The sequence below is a fragment of the Zeus faber genome (assembly GCF_960531495.2).
Source record: "Zeus faber genome assembly, chromosome: 4".
Lineage (NCBI taxonomy): Eukaryota > Metazoa > Chordata > Actinopteri > Zeiformes > Zeidae > Zeus > Zeus faber.
Window position 1 is genome coordinate 29411960 of NC_137191.1, and position 19952 is coordinate 29431911.

General features: G+C 41.5%; 1 protein-coding gene across 1 annotated transcript; it reads left to right on the top strand.

The window, feature by feature from the left end:
- Window positions 1-1042: 1042 nt before the first annotated feature.
- LOC307229538 (beta-2-glycoprotein 1-like) lies at window positions 1043-10484 on the top strand (the record flags this gene model as incomplete). Its single annotated transcript, XM_079999537.1, has 8 exons — window positions 1043-1103; window positions 1935-2114; window positions 2691-2787; window positions 2885-2961; window positions 3119-3304; window positions 9410-9589; window positions 10039-10236; window positions 10378-10484. 8 exons carry the CDS (start codon window positions 1043-1045, stop codon window positions 10482-10484), a joined length of 1086 nt encoding a protein of 361 aa, XP_079855663.1.
- Between the last annotated feature and the right edge of the window lie 9468 nt (window positions 10485-19952).

Genomic DNA, 19952 nt, shown 5'->3' on the forward strand with positions numbered 1-19952 from the left:
CCATCGCAATTCAGCCATGAATTGCGATGGAGGAGTGTAACACAAAATTACAAATGCAGTATATACTTCTCGTTTTGACTTGACTTTGAGCACAACATTAAAAAAAACAATATATATGATTAAGTTCCCAACTAAAATGGAGAGAATTTACCTAGGAACTAGTTTTTTGTTTTTTTTAACAAAGATGCTCAAAGGTCTGATGCTCACAGTTGTCTGATGATTCACAGTGATGGTAAGGAAATGGATATTGTTTACTCAGGTATTGCATTTAGGTCTAAATTTGAGGTATGCATTGTAAAGGAATACTGTAACCATAACTTACTGCAATGTACTACTTAACTAATGTAAACATTTTTACCTTTTACTCCAATATTTTACTATGCCCCCCACGGACACTCTCCTATACCTGTAATTATGACATAGCTTGAAGAAAATGTTTTTTTCACACAAGGGAAGCAATATCTCGTTGTTATGTATGATACTTTCATATATTAAATTATATATCTATATATATATAGATATATATACAAATATGTATTACTATATATATATTATTTTATTTTTATATTATTACTATAATATTATTAATATATTATTAATACTTTATTTAAGTTTTAGGAAGTTTTAATTTTTTTACTTGATAAATGATATTTGTAGAACATTGAATGGATGACTTTCAGAAAGTAAAGTTATCTTGTTCTCTGTCTCTCTCTCTCTCTCTCTCTCTGTCTCTCTCTCTCTCTCTCTCTCTCTCTCTCTCTCTCTCTCTCTCTCTCTCTCTCTCTCTATCTATCTATCTAGCTAGCTATCACTCTCGACCCCATGTACCCAAATTGGAAAGTTATTCTTCAACAGTGAGCAAATATTCATTAGCCCTGACCTTTGGGTTAGATCGATTCAAACCCGAAACTGGCATCTGATTGGTTTATGCATGTTGGTGTGACCCCGATACCCAGAATCCATCACATTTTATCCCATTCAAGAGACAGAAGGAAGGGGACGCCTTTGTGATCTTACTCCCAGGAGGATGGCCGCTGCCGCCATGTGTATCCTGCTTCTCTGCTTCTCTGCTTCTTTATACACAACAGTTACATCTAAAAAAGGTAATTAGACTTGTTAAAGATATATTTTTCTTAATTAAACCCCACCCTCATCGGTTATGGTGTATACATGTATATTTGTGGATATATATTGAAAATGTAATCTAATGTGAATATAAAAATGTAAAAGCAATCAAACATTCATTATACACATTTTCCAGAGGAACATCTGGAATTCCTTCATGGACCCCTAAGTGGCCATGGACCCGAGGTTGGAAACAGCTACTTCGGGCAGAGATTTTATTGTTTTCTTAAGAATTATACTATAATTATGGACAGTGATTTAATCTCCATGTTTTTATATTCAAAATGTATATAGCGGCCATAAAGTGTACTCTAAATTGCTATAAAAAAATAAACGAAATGATTTGCACAGGCAGAATACAACGTATTGTAATGCTGTGTGTGTACTACTGTGGAGGGAGGGGGAAGACAGGGGTTCAACTTCATTGGTGGGTTGTTATAATGTGCATAAGTTCTTCTTGGAGCGGAGGTGTCCAGGATAGTGGAGAATTGGCCCAGGTGGCTAGGAGGTGGGATGCCGGGGAGTGTGGAAGGAGAGGAGAGAGAAAAGTGAGGTGAGCGCTGGGTGTGAGTGGCAGCGAGAGAAAGAGTGACTGAAGAGAAGTTCGTAATAAAAAGGGACACGGCCATCCCAGGTTGTTATTTTCTGACTGGACACCACCTTGGGTAGTTGTAAGCCTCGCGGCAGGCAATAAAACCAGCTTTGGTTATCCACGGCGGTTCCGGCTGCATCTCCTTCATTGTGTCCGTCTTGACTTAGTGGAGACTGCCTTAGCTGACCTCTACGTATGTCTTCTTTCCTTTCTTCAGTGTGCGGTCGTCCGCCTATCAGCGATGGGATTGACAAGACCCTTCTTAAACGCGTGTACGACATCGGGGAGGAGGTGAGCCTCACATGTGAACTGGGCTACATGCCTTCCACGACCACGCCAAGCAGGATATCCTGCACTGCTGCCGGGGAATGGACACGATCGGACCTGGCGTGTGTCCGTGAGTTCTTCTTCTCAAGACCTCGTGTATGCCTAGCCTCCAGAGCTGCGAACAAAACAATATGCTAGTATACATTTTAGTATGCCCAATTAGTGTTTTGTATGTTCAAAACCATAGTGCACATCAAATAATATGTGAAAAGCACCAGGATGACATATTGCATCCGGTGAAATATCGTGGTATGCAAACACTGTTCACTTCACTGGCAAGTGTATCCCACAATGCATTTTGAGGGCAAGACGGCTGTAAATGTTTCTATGCAACGTGCTGAAAACAAGTAGAGCGGCTGTATGACAATGTAATATGTCTGAAAAGCCATCGTGATGTTTTAACTCATGAACATATACTATTTAGTACTCCATTTCATTCAGTGGTTGACCTGTTATTTTCCTCATGTCTCATGTGGGCAATTTATGCTACTGCTCTCCAGCAAATCAACCAAAATCAACTTTTGTGACCCCAAAATTATGGTTTATTCAAATAGCTTTGTTATTTTGATTATTTCTGGACATGGCTCATATGTTGTAGCACTCACAGACGGTGTACATTTAGTGTTCTGAACTTCTTTCCTCATAGCCAAGCTGTGCCCTATCCCCAAGCCGCTGCAGGCCCTAGTGCCGGGAAGGACAGAGGTACCATTCAAGACTGTGCTCAACTACACATGCGATGATGGGTAACAAATGCCTTATCTACACCACATGGCTCCTCCTGAACCAGGCAGGTTCGCTTTCTTGACACACTCTTCCATCATGAACTTCTTATTTTTCCAGGTATGTTATGCAGGGTGCCAACGAAAGCACTTGTTTACATGATGGCACATGGAGTCATCCACCCCCACTGTGCAAAGGTATGTACTGAAAGTAACTCCTGGGATCATTTTGGCAATGTTGTAGCTTTTATCTTGCCACATAAAGATACATGTTACTAGACCAAGTAACATGGATTTCTTTCGCCTGCTATCCTTCCAGGCCTGCTTAAATTGGATTGCTTGTATTTTCTTGCAGCTGTGAACTGTGCTCTGTCCGAACCACCAAGAGGGGGTAGAATTGTCCATGACAAACAGGTCAGGGGAACCACCACAATGTACGGCCAGGGGTGGACGTACGAGTGCGATCCACCGAAGGCGCCCAGTTTTGAGAGAGGTCAGTGTAAGGAAGATGGAAGTGCCACGGTGCCGCCAGTTTGTCGAGGTAAGTCAGATCCTTTAATGGGAAAAATATCTTACATGCAAGGATTTATTAATACCTACTTAGAGACTCATCCACAAAATACTTTTCACTGAAGTCGTGTCAGTATTTCAAACCTTTACCCCCCCACCAAAATTTTCCCGATACCCTCCACCAGCAGAGTCTACATACTCAACTAGCCCATGGCCCCCATGGTCAAGTCAAGTCAAGTCACACTTTATTTATAGAGCGCATTTCATACCAGGGCAACGCAATGCCCTTTACAAAGAAATACAAAAAAGAAAGAGAGAATGTAGTTGTCAGCCGGTCATTACAAAAGAATGGCCCTGAAACAACAGCAACAACAAAAGCAACAACAAAGACAACAAAAACAACAATAAAAGCGACTCCAACCACAGTGGCAGCAACAGCAACAGAAAATAACAACAGCAGCAACAACAGCCACAGAAACAACAATAACGGCAGCAGCAACTTCGACACCAGCAGCAACAACAACAGCAGCAGCAACGTACACACAAAGACATCACCGGAACCGGAAGTGGTAGCTTTCACTGGAACTGGAAAGGTCACTCAGGTTAGAGATGGTTAAGTCAAGGTATAAGGTTACATTAAGTTGAGGTATAAGGTAAGCGAGAGTTAAGTTTAGGTATAAGGTCAGCTGCAGCAACGACAACCAGTTAAGGTATAAGGTTAGCGGCACCAACAACAGCACCAGCAGCAGCAGCAACGACCACACCAGCAGTGACAATACCAGCAGCAGACAACAGCAGCAGCCAAAACAGCAACAGCAACAGCACACAAGCGAAGACGTCACCGGGACCGGAAGTGGTAGCTCTCACCGGAACCAGAAATCTCCTCATCTGTATTGAGTCAACCGTGTGTACAATCTCATCTCAATGAAGTAAAGCACAGCAAAGACGTCACCGGAACCGGAAGTGGTAGCCCTCACCGGAAACGGAAATTTCAACTGTGTGCACCATCTCATTTTAATCCAGTCACAGTCCTTTAATTAGCAACCCTAAGTTACAGGTCAAGTTTTCAATCAGACCTCGGGAGGGAGATCCTTTTGACTCTCTCTCTCTGAAAACAGACACTTCTTATGATCCTCTAAGTGTAATATCACAACAGAAACTACAACAACAGCAACAGAAATAGCAGCAGTAGCAGCAGCAGCCACAAAACAACAACAGCAGCAGCAACATCAACTTCAGCAGCAGCAACAAAAAACAGCAAATAAGACAACAGAAACGCACACGCAAAGAAGTCACTGGAACTGAAAGTGGTTGCTCTCACCGGGAACCGGAGAAGTCACTCAGATTAGAGACTTGCATGCTTAATTTTAGCCATAAAGTAAGCGAGGGTTAAGTTTAGGTATAAGGTTAGCAGCAGCCACAGCACCAGCACCAGTAACACGGACAGACAGACAGACAGACAGACAGATGTCAGTCAGTCAGTCATAGACTGTAGCGAACAGCAAGGTTTTTAACCTGCTTTTAAAAGTATTCAGTATGGGGGCCTCTCTGAGGTCCCTCGGGAGGGTGTTCCATTTACTTGGGGCATAGATACAGAAAGCAGCTTCTCCTGCTTTATAGTTGGTACAAGGGATAGTGAAAAGACCACTGCCTGCGGACCTGAGAGTTCTTGCTGGTTCGTGTATAATTACCATTTATTTTATATACTGAGGTGCAAGGCCATTTATAGCTTTATATACAAGTAGCAGAATCTTAAAATCAATTCTTTTTTTGACGGGAAGCCAATGTAGAGATCTAAGAACAGGTGTAATATGTTCAAACTTTTTTGTCCCAGTGAGAATGCGTGCAGCCGCATTTTTGATTAACTGTAGCTGCTGCACAGCTGATTTCGGGAGGCCGGTGAATAGGCCATTACAGTAGTCCAATCTACTCGTTATGAATGCATGGATCAATTTTTCTGGCTTTATATGGCTCTTAAAATTTAGTTTGCCGTCTATTATTACACTCAGATTTTTGGCTTCATTCTTGCTCTCCAGGGACTAAGATGAGAACTAAGATGAGCTGCATGTTTTTGTCTTTGAGCCTTTGCAACAAAGATGAGTATTTCTATTTTGTCTTTGTTCAGTTGTAAAAAGTTATTTGACATCCATGCATTAATATCATTAATACACTGAGTGAGGGGGTGTATGGGGAGTAGGTCATCAGGAGATAATGATATGTACAGTTGTGAATCATCTGTATAATTATGGTCATTTATTTGGTGTTTCTTTACAATATGTGCCAGTGGAAGCATATAGAGGTTAAACAATAATGGTCCCAGAATCGAACCTTGGGGCACTCCACATACAATATCCACTTGTTTGACACAAAATCTCCAATGGACACGAAGAACTGCCTGTCCTGTAGGTAGGTTTTGAACCAATTTTGAACCGGGCCTGTCAGGGTTCGCCCGGGTCCTACCAGCATCAGCCACTAGATGCCGCCAGTACTGCCTTTTCAAGGTTGCTCTGCTTCACCTATTTCTGTTCCTGATTACCCTGCCACATTAGGTTAGATGTTTCACCTGTGTCTCGTTTGGTCGTCCCTATTTAGACCCTGTCGTTTGTGTCCTCGGGCGCTCAGTCTTGAGTTTGTCTAACCTCATGACAACGCTCTTGTTCCAAGCTCCCGAGACCTCTTATTTGTTTTTGCCCAGTTTTTGTAGTTGTTTTGAGTAAACCTCTATTTTTGCCGCCTCTGCCTTGTTCTCTGCACCTGGGTTCACTCAGCATACCCCCTAACAGGGCCAGATTGGCCAACCCATTTTTGTAATCTCGCTAAGAAAATCTGATGGTCTACAGTGTCAAAGGCAGCACTGAGATCCAGGAGAAGAAGAACAGATCGTTTTTTTGCATCAGTGTTTATGTGTAGATCGTTTAGAACTTGAATAAGTACTGTTTCTGTGCTATGGTGAGGTCGAAAGCCAGATTGATAGGTTTCTAAAAGGCTGTTTGTGGTTAGATAGTTGTTTAGCTGAAGGTAAACTGTTTTTTCAAGTATTTTGCTGAGGAACAGCAGGTTGGAAATGGGCCTGTAGTTGGCAATAACTGTTGCATCGAGATTGCTCTTCTTCAGGAGTGGTTTAATGACAGCTGTTTTAAATGCTACAGGGAATATACCTGATTGAAGAGAGCCATTTAAAATTTCTAATACCTTATGTGCTAGGCAGTTGAAAACTGTTTTAAAAAATGTGGTAGGGAGGGTGTCCAGGCAGCAGGTGGAGGACCTGAGCTGACCAATAATATCATCCATCTTTTTATGTCTTAAGGGGACAAAATGAGACATGGCAGCAGTCATATTACTGGGGAACTGAAGGGTAGGTTAATTTCTGGATGTTGAGGCACTAATATTCTGTCTGATAGCTATAATTTTGTTACTGAAGAATATAGCGAACTCCTCACATTTTTCAGTGGAGAGACTCTCTGATGGGGTTGTAGATGGTGGATTAATAAGTCGATCAACAGTGAAAAAGAGCACTTTACTATTGTTGAGGTTTTCATTAAGGATTTTAGAGAAGGACTGTCTGGCATGTTTAATTTCTATATTGTATCGATTGAGTCTATCCATGTAAATTTCACGATGAACCTGAAGATTTATCTTTCTCCATTTTCGTTCTGCCTGGCGACACTCTCTCTTAAGCTGCCTAATAACTGCTCCATTTCTCCAGGGGGCTTTTTGTTTTTCTAGGTTTTTAGTTTTAACAGGTGCAATCTTATCAATGATATTTTGTATTTTGGAGTTGAAGTTGTTTGCAGGATCCTCAGTTGATGATGCCTTGAACAGTGGTAACTAATTTACAATTCTCTTAAAAGTTTCAATGGTATTATTGTTAATGATACATTTTTTAATTGTTTGGGTACCCCTCTGTTATACAGGAAGAGCAGACACATCAAAGAAAATGCAACAGTGATCTGAAATAGCAACATCCATGACATAGGGTGCAGTGATATTTAGTCCTTTTGATATGACTGAGTATGCCCCTTATTGTGGGTGGGTCCAGAAACGTGCTGAGTGAGGTCAAATGCCTCTAATAGGCTAATGAAGTGTTGAGCATCTGGGTCTGTTTGATTGTCAACATGAATATTAAAATCCCCTGAGATAATTACACAATCATAATCAGTGAAGACCTTGGACAGTAGCTCAGAGGTGGTGCTGTCACAATGAGTGCGACTGAGCCATTTCTATCCAGCCAGTTCTCAGTTAATAGAACGAAATCCAGGTTATTAGTACTTATAAGCTCATTAACTAAAAATGACTTGTTAGTTAGTGACCTTACGTTTAATAGAGACATTTTTATTGTTCTGGGTGCATGGCTTTGCAGGGTACTGAGAGTTTGAGCCCGAACCGGTAGTAAATTGTTTAGATTCCTGTATGTTACAGGGAAGTTACGTAATTTCGGTCTATGGTTTATAAGTACAGGAATTTGTAGAGCAGAGTGACAGTCACTAATGTCAGACTGGATCGGACTCACCAAACATCAGCAGCGAACAGAAGATTTCCGCATAAGTTCCATGTTTAAGGCGAGGAGGCGTGATCTGTGAAAGTTTGAATGAACTCCATCATGTCTGAACACGTTTGGATGGTTCAAGAAGGTGCTGAAGTTGTCCACAAACGGTATGTTGAGGGAGCAACAGTATCCCTTCAGCCATGTGTGTAGCTGAAGGACACGCGTGAATTTTAGTCTCCAAAGCTGGGACACGGCAGCGGGCCGGAGACGATGAACCGGTGGTCCGACTATAGAAGACTGTCAATAAGCTTCGTAAAGTCTTCTTTAAGTGTCTCCGATTGTTTGTTTCTGAGATCGTTGGATCCGACGTGGCAAGAACAGAGTGGAGGTAGACGGGTTTTGATCCAGCAGCAGTGGGATTCTGGAGTCTATATCCCGGATGAGAGCACCCGGGTAGCAGATGGTTTTAGCTGGAGGCAGGGTGATGTGTCGAACCATGGAGGAGCCGACAATGAGCATGGATGGAGGTCTGGCAACAGAGGAGTTCCGAGGGACAGCAGCAGCCGAGCCGGAGAGCACCGTCCGCCCGGAGGCGGCGCAGGCAGGTGGTCCAAGTCAGAAATCGTGCTGTGGGAGGCGAGGTGGCACTCTGTAGTGTTGAAAACAGCGGGGCCCGCGGAAGAGCCACTAACTTCCTCGGGAGCGGAGGCATGGATGGATAGGCGATGGATAGTCTGGCGGCAGTGGGAACAAGGCCGGCGGTGGTAGAGACCGTCTTGGTGCCCTCGATGCCATGATGGACTGTGAGCCCCCCCCAAAGGAAGGAATTCCTGCATATCTCTGGCATCGACTGTGGGCTCCAGGGCTTGGAATCTGTTCTCCAGCCGGAGAGTCTCCAGCATAGAGCGGCGCAAGGAGCGCACGCAACGCTGGCCACAACTCACCGCCAGGGTCCAAGGCTCTGGGGTGGAGCAGGTCCCGGACTTGGGCCATGGCTCCTCTATCAGAGCTGGCGGATCCGGGCCATGGGAGAGTGGAGTCTAAGTCCGGTCCGATCACAGCGGAGGACATGGAGCAGGAGATGTGCTTAGCCTGAGCGCTAGCAATGGAGGTCAGACGCACAAACAGTTCATCCTTCTTCTTCACGTCCTCACGCAGACTGTGGATGTCTCTGAAGACCAACTTCTTTCGAGCGCTGAGTCTGTCGACCAAGGGCAAACAGTTCCCACAATCCGTGGAGGTAGGCATCGATGCTGGCATAGTTAGCAATATGCTAGGCTAACAGGCTAGCTAGTATTAGCCGAGCGCTAGCCAAGAGCTAGCCAAGCCAGAGTCCACGTTCCAAAATCCGAAAATGCAGTTCAGGCGAGGGTCAAAGCCAGGAAAGAGTAGGGATATCACAGTGTAAACAATCCAAGATCCATAATCCAAAATCAGGTAGTTTGGGAAGGGATTCAAAGAAGTAGCACAAACACAAAAGACGTTCCCGGAACCAGAAGTGGTAGCTCTCGCCAGAAAGTACAGGGCAAAAGTGAAATTTAATAATCTCCAGGATTATAATCCTTCGGGAAAGACAATGTGTTAGCCGTGTTTGATGAACGACCGGACATGTTATTTATTGATTTATATGAGCGATATTTTTCATCCAAGATGTGAGCTGCTCCATCCCGGAAGCCATACAGAATGGCTTCATCACCTTTGCCATAATGAGGCCACACGGCTACAAGGAGAAGGTCAAGTACGCCTGCAACAATCACTACGTTCTGGATGGTAATGCTGAGATCGAGTGTAGGAACACCGGGAATTGGTCCACAAAGCCTGTCTGCAGGGGTGAGTAGACTAGTAAGAATATGCAGCTTTTCACCCCAACCAATTACAGCAGCAGCTCAGTTCACTATATATCAGGATATTGAGACCAGCCAGTGTATTGGTGTATTGGTAAGATCAATTGGTCAATCAGTCTGATCAGTGGCTAAAATAATAAATATGTTCTAATTCCCTTATTTCAATACATGTAGTGTTTTCAGGTGGTTGCTCACTTCCACCAAATTATGGAAAATGGCATCTTCAGTGGAGGTTTGGTACTGAACGTTTGGTCACTGAACTGTAGGCGCATTAATTGTATTGATGTTGAAAGAAGGAAGTTCTTGAGATTTAGTTGAAAACTTGGGATTCAAAGGTCTTTTCCACAAGTCTGACGTCATAAATCTTCTCATAAACTTGCTGACTTTGAACAATTTTAAATAAGCACGTTTGAAATCAAATGTTTTTCCACACAGCCCCTTGTTCAGTGAATATTAGGAGAGGACGCATCTTCTACAATGGCAAGAAGATGTGGATCGGTGACCTGAAGCCTAACAGAGTGCTGCACGGAGAGCCTGTAGTCTTTTACTGCCTGAACAAAACAGAAAAGTGCGGCTATCCTGTTGCCAGCACCTGCCACGACGGAACCTTAACAATCCCAGCATGCTTTGAGGGTGAGCCCCCCGCCCAACCCCTGTCTGATTATTTTCTCCATCTCAAAAACCTGTCTGGTTCCCCCCAGAGAGCGGTTCTGGGATGAGACATGGTTAATGAATAACCCTGCTTAAATGTAATGTTCATATTCTTCTTTTTAGATATAAGCATGATCGAGTACACGCTGAAAGCAAGGACGCTCCCTTCAGAGATCAGTATGTGTGCAGCATCCCCTGCCACCCCCACAAGCACTGCCAGACCAGTGTAAGGTGCACGATGCCAAAGAGCCAGGAACAACTAACTGCACTGGGGGAAAACGGAACTTATCACTATAATGACACAATAAAACTTAAATCAAGAAGGTTTGTGCCTCATTTCAAATAACTATTAAAAGTAATGTTGATTTGTCTTGCTACATTATGTCATTATTCAAACTGCCATTCACATATCCGCAGTTTTCATCCAAAAGCTGAGGAGGAGATTGTTACGAATGATGGAAATAAAATGTTGAGAGAACACATTTTGGTGGAATTTACTCTGAAGGTGCCATTACAACACACAAATCCAGATGCTGAAAGGTCATATCTATTGCATCACTAGATCATTACACATATTTTCTGTTTTGAAAGAGAAGAGTATCAAACTCCATGTTTTGTACATAGCCAATGTTTAGGGGTAGGTTACTTAGACGTGTGCGTGCGTGCATGTGTGTATGTGCGTGCGCCTGTGTATGTGTGTTGCAATTCTGCAAATTGGCAAATTACATCAATAACACATGTAAATATGAAATACGATATCTAAAAAATATACTTATGTGGAGTATCATCTACATAAGTTATAAAGCACAGAATTTTTTTTAATGTTTATATATATATTTTAAAAAAAGGGAATAAATAAATCCAGACCTCGGTGACCTCATAGCTGGCTGCAGCCACGTCTTTGACTGATTTTATTCCGAAGCTGTCAGTTTCAATAATAGTGTGAAAATTGATTTTGAAGACCCCCTGTGTTAATGATTTATAACGAATTGATGTCACTGCTTTATTTAATCAAGATTACAAATAAAACATGAAACACAAAGTCATTGAGGCAACATCATGTTTACATTGGCGAAACGGTGGTAAGGCATTGGAGTATTTTTTATTGTACCAGAAACCCAATATAGGTATCTGGTATCTGTACATCCCGATAGAAGAGCTTTTTGCTGGACTTTATAGACCTTTTTTAGACAACCCACCAGTCCCAAAGTGAGCTTCATGAGCTTAAATTTTGCATAGAAATGCATGGCATCCCCTCGTCATTGACGGACTTTGGAAGAAACCCTCTGAAGGGGCCCCAAAGGGAGGGAGGGATTTTGTTTCACCTCATTTCCAGTAACTCTCCCAAAAAGTTGTGGGGAAGGACAGAGAAAAAAGGCCCCTGCCCCCATTCTGCTCTTATCTGTTTACCTTGAGAGAAACACAAACACAGACGCACTGGGTTTTAGTCCAGATTCCTTGAGGAATGCTTGTAGGGGTTACCTCGACAAAGCTACCAAACATGCATCGTCCACTGGCTTTAATTTTGCTCTGTCTGTCTGTATTTTTCATCGTTGTGACGTTAGGCAAAGGTACGTGCATCTGTACATAAATAAACCTCATGGGAATAAGATGTTGACACAATTTAGCCCTTTTGTATATTTCTGTGATGCATTTTACTTTTCATGATACTCTTCTTTGTAGTCACAGTCTACCAGATGGTATTGTACCTCTCTATAATGTTGGTTGGAAGGTTTTGGTCTACTAAGGTTATGTCCCTGATACCTAAATGAATGAACCAAACATGAGTGATTTCCCTGACAGACCTAGATGTAAGCAGTTTATTAATTTAGCATTGACTTTTTGGGGATTTTTAATTTTCTGATTCATTTAAATTTGGTTTCCAGCCAGGTTTAAAGGAAATTATCGTTAATATTTAATTAAAGAAAAAAGACTTATAGTACTTCTATAGTACTTGTAGAGAGATACTTGTATAGTACTTCTCTAGATGCTAAAGATTTCAGTAGATGCTAAAGATTTAGAAAAGATTCTGCAGACTTAATTCTAATGGTAAAAATGTCTTGAGTAGCTTCTTAAACCTGCACTATGCAAATCTCCTCTGGCATGACACATATGGTTGATTACTTAAATACAACTTATGGCTTATTAAATGCTTCAGTGAAGTTGGCACCCCATGTGATCAGAACATAAATGAATATAGTCGTTTGTGCTGATTTGTGCCGAAACTGTTATTATCTATGCCAATATGGTTTTTGATACAACATACACATACTTAATACAAATACAAAATAGGGCATATTAGTGAACCCCAGTCATTACGCACATCTCCGGTGGGGCATACACACCGATCAGCCACAACATTACAACCACTGACAGGTGAAATGAATAACATAGCTCATCTCATTCCAATAGCAACTGTCAAGGGGTGGGATATATGAGGCAGCAAGTGAACTATCAGTTCTTGACTTTGAATTGCGACATTGACAAGGGCCAAATTCTGATGGCTGGATGACTGGGTCAAAGCATCGCCAAAACAGCAGGTCTTGTGGGGCGTTCTTGTGCAGTGGTTAGTACCCATCAATAGTGGTCCAAGGAAACACAACCGGTGAACCGCTTGAAGTACCTGGGGAGCGCGTGGGGAACGTGTGGGGAGCGCGTAGGGAGCTCATGGGGAGTGAGCCTGTCTGGTCAGATCCCACAGAAGAGTTATTGTAGTACAAATTGCTGAAAACGTTAATCCTGGCTATCATAGAAAGGGGTAAGAACACACAGTTTTATGTATGTTTATGTATGTTTTCAAATAAATCCATTTTAAAGCAGCAATATAGTGCTTCAAACAAAATTCTCATTATTTTGGGGAAATATCTTCTGGATGAATGGAAGAACATCATTATAAGCAGGGTTCCAACCACTAACAAGTTGCCTCGCTAGGATCAGCCACTAGCTCTGTATTGAATTTGGTTGTCATGATTTGGTTTTCCTATGCAGAATGTGGTAGGCCCGTACTGGGGCCCAACGTTGAGGTGCACGGAATCCAGAAAGTCTCTGAACCGGGAACTGAGGTGATCTTGACGTGTAGTCGAGGACACAAGCCCGTGCTAGGACAACGCACCATCATCTGCAGCAGCAGCGGGGAGTGGACAGCAACTCATTTCACGTGCAAGCGTGGGTATTGCCGACTATAAAAAGTTTTACATATTTATGTGGGTAAACACAAAACGAGTCTGACATTTGTAGTGCCCTAGAAGGGCATGGGATGTGTGAGAACAAGCTGAGAAGTTTCTCGGGGAAAAAAACCCATTTAGAATAGTTTTAAAATGACCCGAATTTTGCTTTCTGTCCAAGCAATGTTATACTATAATGTTGTATATATTAGACTTCCTGTATTGTAAAAAACAACAACTTTTAATGGCAGCATTTGCTGTAGTAGCCAACTCTGGTACTGCACCTAACCCCAACAAAACACTTTGCACCCATAGACCACCATAATTTGGAAAACAAAACAATATCATAAAAACTGATATTAGAAACCAGACAGTCTAACTGTACGTGCATCTGTAAAATAAATGATGAACAGTCTCTTCCTCTAAACCACATAAGTCACATTTAATGTCAAGATCTATTTCAGATATTCTTAGATCCGTTTTATTTCCCCTTTGGGTTACTTTTCGGCAAATGCGCTGGGTGAGCAACTTCACAGGAAATGAACAGGCTGCCATTTTAGCATACCTCATCCAGTTTTCTTCAAACATCCACTCTTCAGACAGATTGCAGGGTTTTTTTTTTAATGCCTTCAAAAGTTGAAGAGAGAATGCCAAACTTTTGTGTCGATTAGTTGAGCAGTCACTTTTTGTTTAGCGATGAAAGCACTTCAACTACAGCCGCAATGTCCTGCGTATGCTTCTTCTCTCTGCCGCAGCAAAGAAATGTCCCCACCCAGACATAGTGTCCAATGGTGAAGTATTATATGAAGACACAGTGTACCAGAGTACCATCACCTACACCTGCGATGAGGGGTAAGAGATAAAAGGCCAAGGTTCTCCATGAAGTCACTCCAATAAAAATTATTTTTTCGGGCTTCATTCATACCTTTAAGCACCCAGCTAGAAAATCCAATGGTGCCATTGCATACATTTTCAGCCATATGACCCAGCAGCAAAGACAGTAATTTCCACAGTGTGAGAATTTGCATGTTCATAGGCTTTATCAGGGTCCCCTCCATCCCCTTAATTTGCTTGGTTTACTAGAGCTAGTTTAAGAATACTTCTGTCTCCTCCCAAACGGCTTCTCGGTATTGCCACCATTACCATGGTACATGAGTGAAAACAAACAGCATTGTAACACGGAATTAAAAGATTACCACACATTTGTCTGATTCATCAAGTCTTTGAAGGTACTACAACACAGGTACGTACTTGTACCTGTGTTGTAGTACCCCATTTTACAAGTTGCACTTTCGATTGACAACTGGACAGACCAATGAGGGTGCGCTGGGGTTTTTTATTAGCCATATCCCTTCGACAATGAACAATCAAGGCCTTGGTTAGCTTGTTTGCTTACTTGTCCGTAAGTCACTTGTCACAGTGGCAGCAATACAGCAGACTGGTGGAAATGACAGATGACTCTCCAGACATGAAACAAATTGTTTAAAGGTGCAGTGTGTAGAATTTAGTAGCATCTAGAGGTGAAGTTGCAGATCACAACCAACTGAAAATGTATTTCCATGGTGGTACAAAATGGTGGCCTCCATGGCAGAGATGTTGGCCGCAAAAAACATGAAAAGGCCCGCTCCAGAGCCAATGTTTGGTTTGTCAGTTCTGGGCTGTAACTGTGTACCTGTATGCTATGCAGATAAAAATGGCTAATCCTAAAGTAAGGAAAGCACAATTCTTTTTTTCATGGGATTATACACTAAAACACTGGATACACTGGATATTAAATTACATTACTGCCAAGTCCGTTCTGTAAATTCCACACACTGCACCTTTAATTCAGTCATAAGGTTAAGATCTAAATTATGGCATTGCTGTTCAAACAGCACATTCGTGTCATGGCTTGCAAGTTCAGTGTTGTTCAATCTCTATCAAAGTATCTATCAAAGGAAGAACCATGAGAGATTGAAAGATGAAAGAGAATTGGTAATTGTGAAGTTTTATTAGCATTCACTCCTGAAGTGCGGAATGCTTCTGCACTGTTTTGCAAGGCAAGAACTTGTGAGCAGTTAGAAGAAGCGTTTGGAATGTTTTGTAGTTAAAGAGATATACAATGTTATTCATGCTGAACCTAGTAGGAAAGCTGCTGTGCTTATTTCACAATGGCATTCAGAAACCACCAAAGCATTTAGAGAAGCCCTTCTCATTATGAAAGTGACAAGGTAAAGGGTCAATGAGTCACAAAAAGGTAATATTACGTGTAGGAAATAGCATTTAAAAGGTAGAAAGAGACAATAAATGATGAATGGGAGTGTAAAATATATGGATTTTTTATACATTTTGGCAATGATTTAAGGCAAATGATTAGAGGTTGTTTTTTTTTTTTTGTTTTTTTTTAAGATTTATTTAACTATTTATTTAAACTCTATAATAACTATATTATTCCAACTTGCACTCAATTATACTTTTAAGTCGTTAAATAGCCTATTCACAGCTTATTTTGTCTGTAGAACCACTGGATACACTAATGAGGTTGTTTTGTATAGGCACGTCTTGCATGGAGCCAGCAACATTACGTGCCAAGATGATGGAACATGGAATGCATCAGCACCAGAGTGCAAACGTATGTACTGTAGTTTTTTCTTTATGTGGCAAACCTAGCTACACCATTCCCAATTCACGGGGGGGGGGGGGGCACCTATATCGCACTTACAAACATGTGCAGGTATACCAAATAAGGTACCACGGTCAGTGTGGGTCCAATTGCCATTAACAGAGCAAAGAGGAAGATAACAAATAGAAAATCTGACTCCCACGACAAGTGGAACCCCAGGTTAGGTGCTAAATGGAGCCTCTAACAAATGTGATTGCCAATCATAAATGATAAAGCAAATTGTAAAGATAAACCCACTATATGGCATAAAAATAAACACCCAAACTTACCAAGTGCACCACCACAAACCAAACACTATTAAATGTGACTCCACCACACCAGCCTACTATGTGCCTGGAAACTGCCACCAGCCGTGGTACTAGAAAGAGAAGAAGAGGTTAAAAGCAGGACTCAGGAAGTATGTTAAAAACTAGTTAAAGATGATGTAATGCTAAGAAAAATTTCAAATGAAAAAAAAACAGAGCACAATTAGTTAAATCCAATTATTATTTGACCTTCAACAACAACATTAAAATTGTTAAAAGTACAATACCTCAGGCATGTCCATTAAGACTACATTCTGCAGACCTGGGCTCAGAATAAAATATTTACTGGAAAGATCAAAATAGACGAGCCATAAGTATCATCATCATAAACTTTAAACAATATTTTGCATAAAAGTCTTTCTCACCCACTACTTGTCCGGCACATGGCTTGACACAATCAGGGGAAGAAGACCCACAGGTGGAGGCTCTTATAAGCCTCCAGTGCAAGAGGTTGCTGCTGGGTTTGAACTCCCACTGTTTATATTAATTTAAGAAACAGTGATGCATGAGATAAATTATAAAAATGTGATACAAATGATCTGTATTTCTTCCCATCTCTTCCTTTATGCAAGGAATTAAATTACATATGTAAAGTTGCTGGACCACATTAAATATTGAAACACTAATTATGTAATTAACTAACTCAACCAGCCCAAATTCTATCATATAACCCTTCTTTCCCAGGCTCTCCCTACCCTATAATCAAATTTAAGGCACTGGTATTGGCCTACGGGGTGTTTCACGAGTTAGTGACCACACCACAACAGATAGATTGACTTGTAATTGACTGAAGATAATATGCAAAATACAAAGTAATAGAAGATACAAGATGATGGTGATGATGGGTAAGAAAAGAGATGGTAAAGGTATGATGTCGGTGAATTGGTGCTTCAGCATGGTGGTAGGTGGAATGATGGCTGGCGAGCTTAATGAAGGATGGAACACCAGAGGCCTTGACGATGAGGAAAAGAATCTGAAGGGCATCAGGCCTCAGCTGTGTCCGTGAATCCCCATCGTAGTTCCCAAGAGATGGAAAAAAAGCGTGAGAGAGAGAGACATCGAGAGGGGTGGAGACTGGGGAGGTAGTGGGTTGCGAAAGCTAAGACAACCAAATGATGGGTGGATCTGATGCGTATATGTATGTAAAGTTGATTGGTAATAGGTGTGGTTGGGGTGTGGTCTCCACTTCCAAACCTCAGTTAATTCTAACCCCATTAAGCGAACGACACCTCAATAACTGCGATTATATCAGATTCTAAACTGAGTGGTAGTCCATCTTTCATCGGAGACAAAAGACCGACCTCTTCATTTTACACCTGAACAGGTGTCAAAAATGTGACTTGACTAACGGATTACAGTCGATTCCACTATTAACGGCAATTTACTTGTAAGTTGCTTTGGATAAAGGCTTTGCCAAAAGACACTATATGATGCTATGTACTGTCATTTGGGAGTTGAGACTTGAAATAATTTCTATTTACAACGGATGATAAGGTTTCCGATTTTTCTGCTGTTTCTAATTGCTTTAATTCCAAGTAATTATGGATTTACATCTTGATTAGAACTGGGTCTAGTTTTTAATTTGTGTCATTCTTGTTTTCTTCCCGTTTTAAACAGAAGTATGGAGCAGTATATCAGGTTTGATAGATATGGAAACATGGAATAGAAAAAGTGAAAAGTAAATTACCTTTAGTTTTCTGTCTTCTGATTCTCTTGACCTTTCAGTTTTCTACAGCCTTATTCTGGAGACATCGCAGATGTCAAAGTCAAATGAAATATCAAATGTCAGAGTGAACTACTGTACAGTATATAGATTTTACTATGGTGTGAGTGGGAAGAAGTAATGTTAAATTCCATGTTCCGTCATTTGTCTTCCAGCGGTGACCTGTGGCCCAGCTCCGAAGCCACTGTTTGGGTTTATTGTTTATGACCGGAAAATCAGTGGCAACACCACACAATTTGGACTTGGGGGCACATACAAATGTTCACCTCCCTTCGCACTCATCGGCAACAAAAGAGGGGAGTGTACCAGCTCCGGAAAATGGACCGAGCCACCGGTGTGTCAAAGTATGTGGCAAAGCTTGTAGTTATAGTAGTCATAATTAAATGATCCTTGAAATGAGGCTTCTTAGAGGCCAAGGCAACAACCACAGCTAGGCTGTACTATGCTGTAGTCTCAAGTGTACATACTCTGATTGATGGCCTTTGTGCCCCTGTGATCCAGTGGTGACCTGCCCTCCACCTCAGCCCATTGATCATGGCTATATGTCAACGGACGCGCAGAGAGATTTTGATTTCATGGAGATAATCAAATATGACTGCCATGGAGACTACGTCATTGACCAAAGAATCGATGTTGTGTGTCAAGCAACGGGACAGTGGTCCGAGAGGCCTGTTTGCAAAGGTGTGGCCAATCTTGTTATTGAAAGACTTGTGTTCTTAAAAATCAACATTATCACAATTCACAATTCCGATGCATGCTGAGAACTCACACATTCCTGTTCTTGAGGAACGTAAATCAAACTGTTCCTTCATCTGTCCCCCTATGGCTTCGGCCTGCAGCGCCGTGCCTTATAGGAATACAAAGAGCAAGGATATTATACAATGGAAATAAACTCTGGATGGCACAACTGAACAGTCAGAGAATCCGCCACGGTGAAATCATCTCATTCTACTGCAAGAACGAGGCCAGGAATTGTGGCTTCGCCGTGCCGACCCAGTGCATTGATGGAAAACTCGAAATCCCACAATGCTTTGAAGGTAATCCTTTCTTAACGAGTATGAGTATACATATTTTAATAACAAAGAAAATACTAATATTAATCATTGAATAATAATCACAAAAAATATATAAAACAAAAAAGAACCAAGACCGTACGTTGTATATACAGAAGGCCGTCACTTATTTCTCATCACACAGACATGTTCAAAAAGGGGGAAACATTTTTTTTTTAATTCTCGTTAGACCAACCAACGAGCAACAGATGTACAGCCACTCTGATCCTGGGCCCCGATTACCTAGACAAAGGTCAGGTGTGGCTGCTCAAACCACACCATCCCCACGTCACAAATATAATAAAATACAATATAATATAATATGATATAATATAATATAATATTTCTTTATATTACATTATATTATATTAATGAAAGAGCTCTGCGTCTGCATAAAGGGTAAATTTATACTCAGAGACACACAGGCGATAGTGATTTTACAGCAGACCATTGACATGTCATTGTGTTGTAGTATCTTGATGATTTTGATGTGTTGATGAAGAAGGAGTCTCCGTTGACGCTGACTTGATTAAAAATAATAGTTTTATTACACAAATCAGCATCAAACCAGACTTTCCATGGATTGTCTGGGAGAGAACAGGAGCCAGATATATTCTCTGACGAATAGAGTAAAAGACTTTATCCTTTATGTCCGTCCTTTATGCTGGTACAGAGATCATGGAGCTCATCTGGTCACAATACATAGGTCAAAGTTCAGCACTTGTCAGACATAAATCTACACATTTCCTCTTCTCTCCTAGCTGGGGGCCTCTTTCACATCCTTTCTCATAC